The sequence below is a fragment of the Alnus glutinosa genome, chromosome 10 (assembly GCF_958979055.1).
Source record: "Alnus glutinosa chromosome 10, dhAlnGlut1.1, whole genome shotgun sequence".
NCBI classification, from domain to species: Eukaryota; Viridiplantae; Streptophyta; class Magnoliopsida; order Fagales; family Betulaceae; genus Alnus; species Alnus glutinosa.
In genome coordinates, this window is record NC_084895.1 from 16,353,999 (window position 1) to 16,364,818 (window position 10,820).

At 35.5% G+C, this 10,820-nt stretch overlaps 1 protein-coding gene and 1 pseudogene across 1 annotated transcript; both read right to left on the reverse strand.

Annotated features, from left to right (window-relative positions):
- Positions 1–3,165: 3,165 nt before the first annotated feature.
- LOC133879104 (spindle and kinetochore-associated protein 1 homolog) lies at positions 3,166–9,200 on the reverse strand (annotated as a pseudogene).
- Positions 9,201–9,206: 6 nt separating this feature from the next.
- LOC133879105 (putative disease resistance RPP13-like protein 1) lies at positions 9,207–10,126 on the reverse strand. The gene is made up of 2 exons (XM_062317649.1): positions 9,868–10,126; positions 9,207–9,808 (listed from the first exon to the last, which is right to left on the reverse strand). The coding sequence occupies exons 1-2, from the start codon at positions 10,124–10,126 to the stop codon at positions 9,207–9,209; spliced, it is 861 nt and encodes a 286-aa protein (XP_062173633.1).
- Positions 10,127–10,820: the final 694 nt, after the last annotated feature.

Consider the following 10,820-nt stretch of genomic DNA (forward strand, 5'->3'; position numbering starts at 1 on the left):
TTGTAGGAAATTTCTGTCCTTCACAAAATTTCCTCATTTTTTTTCTTTCATTTATATTATGTTATTGTTATGCTGGAACAATTGAATGTTTTAGGATTTATGTTGGCTAATTCAGTGTTCAAAACAATTTGATTTTGGTCAAAATTTGTTAGCAAAGTGTAATACCCAAACTTGAGCTTAGGAATAATTATCTAAACTCTAAGAAATTTTGGTTTATTTTCATGAAGTTAATGGATACGGTCACATCAACTCAATAAGATGGAAGTAGAATGGAGATATAGTATGTAAGATTACCCAAAAAAAAAAAAATTAATAACTACTAAACTCTGTCACGACAGTATATATAGTGAAAGAAAAGTAATATATTGGTGTAGTGTATAGCATTACTAATTGTGTTTTGTAGGGTTAGGAAGATCGCGAGAGAATCGCATTGTAAGATGATATTATCAAGTTATATTGAAAAAAAAAAAACAAAAAAAAGGAACTTGAAGTTCTTGATCTTAACTACTGGCAATTCATCTAAATAACTTAAGCTGAGACTAGGAACTTGAAATAAAATTGGTGGGAGTTTCAAAAGATATATGATTAAAATAAGAATCTCTTGTCTGAAAGAAACCTTAAGCCTCTGGTTGGTTCTTCAAATATTGTTGAAAAGCATGAGACTAGGAACTTGAAATCTGTTATTTTTATTTCGTTCGCTCCTTTGGAATTGAAAATCTAAAAAATTTCCAGCAAAAAACCGTGCAAAAGAATGTTAGTGTTTTTCTTGGAATCCAAAAGGCCCATAAGCTAAATTATCTTTCTTTTCTTTTTGTTCTTTTTAGTTGAATTTTCTTCTCTTCTCCAAGAAGGTGAAAGGTAGCATAAAATAGCAAGGATTTCCTATGTTGGGTTTTTAATATTGGCAAATTCGATGTCAAAACTTATTTGGTTTATTCAAGAAATGAAAGAGCCAAGTAAGAAAGAATATTGCAGAGTATTCCTCAAGAAAAAGGAAAGAGCCAAGAAAGAACAAATATTACAAAATATTCTTCAAGAAAAGGAAAGAGTTGAGTGGTGAAAATATTGCAGAATATTAATCAAGAAAGAAAAGGTATATGATGTGGAAAATATTCTGCATAATCAATTGGTCCTAATTGATTCTTATTCTGTTGATAAAAGCGCTTTCATATTAGGGACTTCCATAACAGGGACACCGTAATTTTCAGAGAGCTTCTAGAAGATTATTTGCAGAATATATTTTTCAATATGGAAAAGACTGATCAGAACAGCTATCTGTACAAAATATCACTAAGAAGGAAATGTCCTGTTGAAAGAATTATTTCTGGAGATTTTACAGCTCAGAAAGTCAGTTTTCCCTAGAGACTATTTGAACACTCAGCTGCCAGAGTATGGATGCTCAGCCCAAAGCCTCGAAGTCCTTTGAAGGTCCGAACACTACAGCAGACGGTGAAGTCAGTAGCTTAAGGTCCATAAGCCCTCCGGACGAGCCCAGCAGACGTTGAAGTCAGTAAGTTCCCGTCGGCAAGGAGTCCGAATGATTATGCGGTGACTGTGGACGGATGAACTACTTTATGCAACCTTACGGACACTAGGGTTTCCAGGTCTGGACACTCTTCAGAGTTTTATGAAGTTTCAGTTGCAAGTCCGGACGCCCAAAAGCCAGGTTCGAACGCCGCCTATGCAAATCCGAGTTTGAGTAGATTTAAGATTTTTGAAACCTATTTAAATAGGCTCATAGGCTGTGTATTGGAAAGAATTCCATAGTAGAATTTTCATTGTGCTAAGAGAGGTTATTTGGGCAGATATTGTTAGATGTGCTAACTCTCGTAGAATATTTGTGTGATTTAATCAACCGTTGAAGTCTAACATAGAGAGGAGCACTAAGTTAAAGGAATCCATTGAAGAACTCTTCAGATATGAGGGCTGGTTGAAAGGCATTTATGTATAGGTTCGTGTTAGAGTTCAAGGTACAACTACTATATCGGATTATGTGAGTACGATTGCTTTGTAACTAGACATTTCTTCTGTTAGTGGATTTCTTGGGTTTAGCTACCCCAGAGTGGTTTTTCTTTTTGGTACAAAGAGTTTTCACATCGTAACCAAAATATCTGTGTTTTTTACTTTTCCGCATTTTATATTTTAGTTGCATTTTTGGTTCGATTACACACATACACACACACACATTTAAGGAGTATTTCCATCCTACAATTGGAGTGCTCAAATTTTGTTGAAATTTAGGCAATTCAGAGAGGGGGTTGCGAAGTCCACCTACCCCAAATAGTCTAGGGTGCGGTCATGTGTAATTGCCCGAATTTCAATAAAATTTGAACATCCTAATTATAGAAAATCGTAATCTATATATCATGAATGACCTAAGTATCTAGTGCACAATCAACATTGCTTTCATTCCATAAATTTTGGAAATTTTGCAAATTGAGGTCAATCTTGGAATTATTAGGAAGCCTACACCACAATTTAGCCCCATGTGCTACTAGGATCAATTATTTCTTTATTATGTTAACTTGTATTTTTAAAAGAGAAAATATATTTTAGCCCTCTGAACTATTACCGCGTGACAAATTAAACATTTTTACATTTTCCTCCTCAAAATACCCTCGAAGTTTATAAAAAATAAAATAAAAAAACATAACCATTTGAAAAAAGAATATTAGTGGGGCTCATATGAAAAGGGCTACCCTTTTTTGTTATTTTCAGTTTTTCTCTTCTTTTTATTTATTTATTTTATTTTGTTTTATTTTGGAGAGAAAAAAATAGAAGTGGAGAATTTGACACGGTTCAGGAGACCCTCAATGTCACTTTCTAAAGTTTGGAGACAAATAAAAATGTGGTATTCTTTCGGCGGGCTAAAATATATTTTTCAGTTATTAAAATTTCCTTTGTCATCATTAAATGGCTTGGTCCTAAATGAATGGACTTTAAATAAGACCAAACAATGTTTCCGTAATCTATATCATCTATACATCCAAACAAGTTGATAGAAGCGTAATCAACAACATCTGAACCAGTTTTCCAGAAAACCTTCAAAGTAGAATTTACAATCCTTACTGAGTTCAGGTTTGAAAAGCCAATGTTATCCTCTTTAGTCATTACTATACTCATAAACCTTGAAAGTAAGAACATATTCACTCATGCCAGGTGAGGGCTTCCAATCTTCTTTGAAAGAAATACAGGAAAATATTATAAGCTTGTAAACATGTGGTTCTTTGGGAAGCAAGGTTTCATTGAGTCTCACTTAAGCGGCCAAGAAGACGAAGGACCTGCAACACACCATGATATAGAGGGATAAGATTCTTTTTGCATAAACGGGCAGGAAAGATGAAAGACATCTATTTATATAGTTCAAGTCAAACATCAACATGCCAGTGTACAGAATGGAATTCCTCTTGTACAAAATTGATATTGTAATCAAATTTTGCCTACAGAAAAAATAAGTTAACAAGAGGATCTCAGTACAATCAAATAAGGTGTTCATCATGATGTCTAGTGTCATCATACAAATTATTACAGCATTTGCAGAACCAGAAAGTAGTTTACAGAACAAAAGGAATCCAACTTTCTTCATTTTGCATTATTTGGACTTTAAATTTTCATAAGGAATGTGATTCTTGGAGATGCAAAGATGCCTAATAGTTTTTGACAACCATCTTTAGGATCAGTTGGCCATGAAATGAAGTCTATATTAAAATCATTTACCCAACCCCAGGGTAGAGCAGAAGCATGTATAGATGAGGGTGGGTATTAAGTTTATCCCACAGGCCATTTTACTTCCTTGACAATGCATGGTTTAGCTATTCTAAATGCCTGTAGAAGGGGAACACTCACGGTCAGTATTGCTTTTCGCTTCAGTGCTGGTCCTTTTATGTCATTTTCAAGAAAAAAGTGTTTTCCCTTTGCGGCTTCTGTCATTGCAATATCCCTTAGCTCCTGCATGTTTCAGCAATACAGAAAATCAGTAGCACGAATCAAAGAATAATTCATGCTCAAAACATGAAGAGATAATCAGCACTAACAAATATAAGCCAGTTGCCCCAAAAAAGGAATACAGGTTCCCATCTTGTATTATAGTCTTGAGATTATGTTATATCAGCACCTCCTTCCTACACTGGAGGGAAAGGTCAAGGTGTTGGATGCCAGGACAGGAGGCTACTGCTCGTACTTTTTTTTAAGGATAGAATTCAGCAATAGCTTGCGTAATATGGTGGTACCCCATCCCCATAACATAGACTCTCTCAACCTTGATGTGGGATTTGATCCCAGATCTCTACTTCAACCACCTAGAGACAATCAGCCAGTGCTATTTTAAAGATAAGTTATCCTTGGCTAGGTAAAGGGGGTGCCGGGAAGCATTCATTAAGAGATAGAACTGTTAATTGAGGTTTAGTTCACATACCAGGGCTTTGTCCCAGAGATTTTCTGCCAGCTTCATGAAGAAAGAAAACCATAATTAGGACAGATTTAAGATTAAACACGTCTTGAGTATCAGAAAAAAAGTAGAATAAGAACCTCCCCCCTTCTTTGGAGACGTAATAAGATGAGCATTTGCTTCAGCATAAGTTGCCATTGTCATTAATAGCTGCATTGACCTTCTCCAATGTCAACCTTCCTCCCATGTATCTGCAGTTCGTGACACATAGAGCTAGAAATTTTATGTAAGGGGATATATCAGACATTCCCCACCCTCAAAACCACCCGGAAAAGAAAAAGAAACAAAAAAAGAAAGATTAAAAGGAGAGTAGGGACAGGAATTTATATTGCATATGTAGAGGCTAAAGCTATATTATCAGACTCCCGTTTATCAATTGACAATTGGCATGTCTGCCGCCCAACTTGACAACCATGCCCAATACTTGTAGACAAATTCAAAGAGTTCAATTGTTTCTTAAAATATGTGCAATGTTTCTTAAAATAACTAAGGAAAGTATGATTATGATTGTCGATCAGCAGTGTTTCAGCCTTCAAGGTTTTTCTGCATATGCACTAACTTAAACATAAATAAGCACATAGCTCAATATTGGTGGTTTCAAACATAGAAATGATGCAAACATTCCCAGATACAGTTGTAGTCCAGTGTCCAAATTTATGGGTGTGGTATTAGAAAGCCATAACAAACCATATGATGGAAGCAAACAGTTTTATGTAATCAGTTACGATACATAAGCAGGAGGTGTAGCTGAAACTCACATTGATATCAAATGTTGAACAATTACATAAGCAAATATGTACTTACGATGACAGAGAATCCAGCTCATTGGCAGTTATATACCACAATGGTGGAGAGCCACGACCCTTTTTCTCACACTGCAGCAGCATACAACTTTAACAAAACTGCCAAAAGACCTTCTATTTATTGTTTTCTTTTTTTTTTTTTCCTTTCATTTGATACCTCGACCCTTTTCTTAAGGTTCAGTGGAAGAGATTTATTTGTATTAGGGTTAAATACATTTTAGCTCCCCAAATTACCACATTTTTTTCAGATGGTCCCTCAAACTACCAATGCTTAGATTCTGCTCCTCCAAACCACCACTTTCTGATTTTTTGGCCCCATCCGTCTATTTATGCCGTCAATTCTAACAAAAATTGGCCAAAAATCTCAAAATACCTATCCCTTAACTGTGGAAATTTTGAAGTGTAGGAAGGGTATTTTCGAATTTCTGTTTAGAATTGACGGTATAAATGGACGGATAAGGCCAAAAAATCAGAAAGTGTTAGTTTGTGAGGCCAAAATCTAAGCATTAGTAGTTTGGAGGACTATCCGGAGAAAGGGTGGTAGTTTGGGGGGTTAAAATGTATTTAACCCTTTGTATTATCATGATGATGCTGGTGAAGCAATAGAAGTAGCGTATAAGCAAGGGAGTCACCATTTAATACATAAATCAAAAGAAATACTACTATCATTTATTAGTTAACAAGAATTGGTTATCAACACAAAGGAAATAAATCCAGAAAACAAAATCACAAAATATAAACTAGTAAAACCAGAAAAACAAATACTACTACCATCTATTAGTTTCCAAGTTTGTCACAGACAGTCTTTCAGGAAGAAATGACGGAACATAAACAGAAATACACTGCAATTTCTTCTGCTGTCGCAATGATGCATCTATGAGGTTCTACAACCACAGCAAGAAAGAGACAGTCAACCAACCTAACTCAAATCCTCACCCCCTAGTTGCTTAGGGAAAACATAGGCAAAGACCAAACTAAAATATAACATTTGCATCAGCCTCAGTTTTAGGAAGGAATTAGTTTCTTCTAATTCCAAATGAACCATAACTATAATAGATTTATTTAAAACCTTCTCCAAACGTACAATAGTCATAAATTGGCATAATGAGAAAATCAACTCGACCAAGCCATATGGTCGTATCTGGCTCGATTGAGTAAATCTATATGATAGAATAAATCTGTATTGGAAAAACTGAATTACTAACAGTTTGTTTTCCCTTCTCAAGTGCCATGTAAATAATCCAGAAACCAAATAGAGCGCAATTAGAAACTAACCAAAATAGTCGAATTTTCACATTTCAGAGCCAAAGTAAGAAAAATTAACACACCAAAAACAGGCATATAACAAAACCCAAAAAACTGCAAGGGATATAATAGTGTTAGGGATATAATTGTAATAGTAGGCTTTTGTTAGTTAGCTAGGAGATGTTTGATGTATAAAAGTCCAAGGGGAGTGTGGAGATAGTTATGAAATGTGTTAAGTGTGTTCTCAGAATTGTAGTTCTCAGAATTATAGTTCTTGGAGCCGTTGGATTGAAATCGAATCACCCATTTTTGGAGCCCAACTACGCTTGAATTAGTCAACCTTTTATCCATTTCAATATACAGTTTATTCATTCCATTATTTCATTCTACAAATCCATCAATATCCATTCCAATTTCATATCCATTTTCATCTATATCATAGAAAATATCCTATAAACAAGAAAGTACATTACAAAAACAAACTTGAAAACCATTTTCCTCCATTTTGTCAGTCACCAAACAGTCCCTTTTCCCCACCACCTCACTTGCACAGAAGTTCTTATTCTTTTTTTCTGTCTTTCATAAATTTAATCCACAAACAGTGAAAACCCCTAAGTTTCAAAATCTAAAACCACTTAAAATTCCCACAATTCATAAACAACCATTTTTTTAAGAAGAAATATAGAAACAAAGAGAGAGAGAGAGAGGTACTTTGGCTTTGGGAATAGCTAGCGTTTCTTCGAGCAAGCGCTCCTTGATAGCCTGAAGCTGAAACTCCATGGCCTTCAATGCGACGTCCACTGCCGACAAATCAGTGATACTTGTGGCCAGGTACACTGAAAATCATACAACCAAGAAATTCTCATTCATGGACGCGTCTGATTTGACGAAGTTCTTTTGGCAAGAAAAAGGAAAACGTGTTCTTTGGAAATTGACTCACTGTTTCGCGCAACAACGAGCTCTTGAAACTCTGCAATGCGAGTGTTGAACGATGACATCAGATCGTCCAGCGACGACCGATCTTTTTTGCCTCCATCTCTCTCTCTCTCTCTAGAATTGAATTCATTGTGATTTTTTGTGTGTGCTTTGGAATTTCAAATCCTGGGAAATGGCTTTCTGGCGGGAAGAGAATTGGGGATGTTAGAATGGGACATAAATTACACTCATAAGTCACGTAATCAACTTCTTTTTAATTAATTTTTTATTTCACACACTTGGTTGATACATTGGCATATGAATACAAGGTACTAATCCTCTTGATTTTCTGTCAACTCCTCTTTGCTTCAAATAATCCTCGGCCACAATGATGTCCTACAAAAGAAACATTACAATTATGACTCTGCAAAGCATGATAGCAAGTATGATCTCGATTCAAAGATATAAGAAAATTAAACAAAAAAATTATGACAAACGAGGTAAGGAGTCATGTACCAATGCAAAGAATTTTCAAGGGGAATGCAGTCAGTAATGATATTCCTAAATTCAATGAGATTAGCCTGCAAGCCAAAAAAGCATACAGAAAATCATCAAAACTGTAAGGCATAAAAGTGACCAATGGAGCCCTAAGCAATTAAAATACTTAATTTTTGGAATGGGTAGTACAGTGCCATAATCAAAAGAATATATCAAACCATGTGCAATTAAAATACTTCAAGCATCCATATTATCAAAGGATGGATTCCACATTACTATCATAGAGAGTAATTAGTGCAGCCAAGGTTCATATAATAATTAGTCAAATAAATCACTAATTTGATCATCTTCAAACACCTTTCTTGATGTTTAAACTTTATATAGTTTATTCAATTCAATTGAAATTATCTTTTGTACATTAATCGTTTTTTGTTCCTTTCTTTTCTTGAGGATAACTTCTAAGCATGTGTTTTACCTCTTCCCTTGTTATCATAGAAACATCTAAGCATATATACAACCTACGCATAAATTCAATTTATCTCTGAGATACATTCTAAAGTCTTAATTTCGAGCCGCTAATCTCAAGCACAATTCTACATGTTGCTGATGTATTTAGCGATTAAAATAACCTCAGCACACACATATCCAAAGCACTGCACATTAATTTAACCAACTGTCACCAAAGAACACAATGATCCATCCAATACGCAACACAGAATAAGGGACACAAACCTTAATCAAAGGAACAAGAGGAAGCTGAACGGATGTTGGATAACAACTAGACAAGGACTTTTGACTTCCTCTCTCAAAAGCTCTGTCAAGCCATATAAAGCTTCTTTTTGCATTCACATAATGAATTAATCATTTACATGAAGAGTAAAACAATGAGTAAAAAAATAAAATAAATAAAAAATAACGATGTCAGAGTTTAATATTTTGATACCATTTCCACATAACAAAAGAAAAAAAAATGGATAACTTATTGAAAAAAGAGTAATCAAGCTAGTTAGTTAAAATTTGGAAGGCAATTCTATAAAGAGGAATCCTCAGTGAGCTCAATTTACTAGATTTAATTCAAATTTAACAAGATTTGTGAGTGACAAAAGCCAATTTGGAAGCCTTGAACCCCAATTGCATCTTAGACAAAGCTCTTTCAGATTTGGGTGCGGTTGGAGGACTTCCAGTAACATCTCATCATCAACATTAACGTCTGAAGCATTGACACCTCCTTCAGTACTCCACCATAAAGACAAACCATGAAGATGTTGTTTCTCTTTTAAATTTGCTTCCATACATTCTTACGCACCATCTTTCTTATGTCTCAGATTTTGAATAGCTAAGTTTCCTCTTAGGTTATGTAGTCCCTTTAGTTCTTTTAACCCACTACTATGCGGAGAGAAAGGATCCTTGTGGACCACAAACTTTGATAATGTCTGGAGATTAGTGAGCAGCCCCAATCCACGTGGCATATAAGTCAACCGATTACATCCATCTATCTTAAGATGCCTGAGATTGACTAATTCTTTCATGTCTCTCGGCAATTCTACAAGACTAAAACAATTTGAGAGATTTAGTATCTGCAAATTCTGCAACTTGGACATAAAATTGGGTAGCTTCTTGAGATTCGTGCTCCAAGATAGATCAAGATATCTTAAATGCTTCAACTCAACAATAGAGTTTGGCAATTTTTCAAGACGATAACAACTTGAGAGATTTAGTGTCTGCAAATTCTGCAACCTGGTTATAGAATTAGGTAGCTTCTTGAGATTGCGGTTTGAAGAAAGATCAAGATATCTTAAATGCTTCAACTTTCCAATAGAGCTTGGCAGAAGTTCAAGATTTCTCCTGTGCAGGTCCAACACGCGCAAGCACTTGGAACTTGCAAAAATTGCTTCACAATCTAAAATGTTGACGGACCTATGCTATTTGCTTTACACAATGAAGTTGTAATTGATGAACCATCGACAACTGAGACATGACGAGTTTTCTCATGAATGTTTCTCTTCTTATCATTTAATGTTGTGATCAATGATCCTGCCACTGATATGGCAAGATCATGCATGAGGTCATGCATTTTGCGTCTAATTACGTCACCAAACGAATCCGTTACAGCTTCTTGAAAGAATGATCTCCATAGTAAATCCTTAAAATACTCATTACCAACCTCTTCCAAGCATCGGTTTTGATCATCACATGACTTGACAAACCCTTGTGCCATCCAGAGCTGAATCAATCTTGATTTATCAACTCGTAATCTTTTGGAAACAAACTGCAATAAGCAAAGCGGTGCTTCAAATGTGAAGGAACATGATCATAACTCAACTTCAAAGTTGGTAAGATGTCTTTTTCATTCTGAGCTATTTTAGAGAGTTCATTCTCCTTAAAAGACAACCACTCGGCTTTTGAACTTTTGGAGCGTAGTAAACTTCCAATTGTCCTTATGGCTAGCGGGACACCAGAGCACTTTGATGAGTGCCAAATATTGTGTATTTAGACCCCTTGATTTGCACTAGTTAGACCTTTAGCCTTGTTATTTTCTGATGTTTTGGTTACTTTTTGTGTTTTTTTGTTTCTGTATATCAATAAGAGAGGAATGACAAATTTCATAAGGAAATGCCTGGAAATTCGGAGGTCCTGAAAAGTCGATCGATCGAACTTAAAAGTCGATCGATCGAAACTTTTCCTGAAGTCGATCGATCGAAATAAAAGTCGATCGATCGAAATTTCCCAAAACCTGCTTTTGCAGAGCGCGCCAGAACACCCAATCAGAAGCTCCTCCATGACAAAAAGCAGCTCTCCCTCTGATTTTCGCAGCTGAACACGCTGGTTTCGTGTTCTTGGTTGCCTCTAGCAAGAGAGGAACTCTAGAGGAGGGTAGATGAGTCATTTTACATGGATTTCTAGCCCTAGTT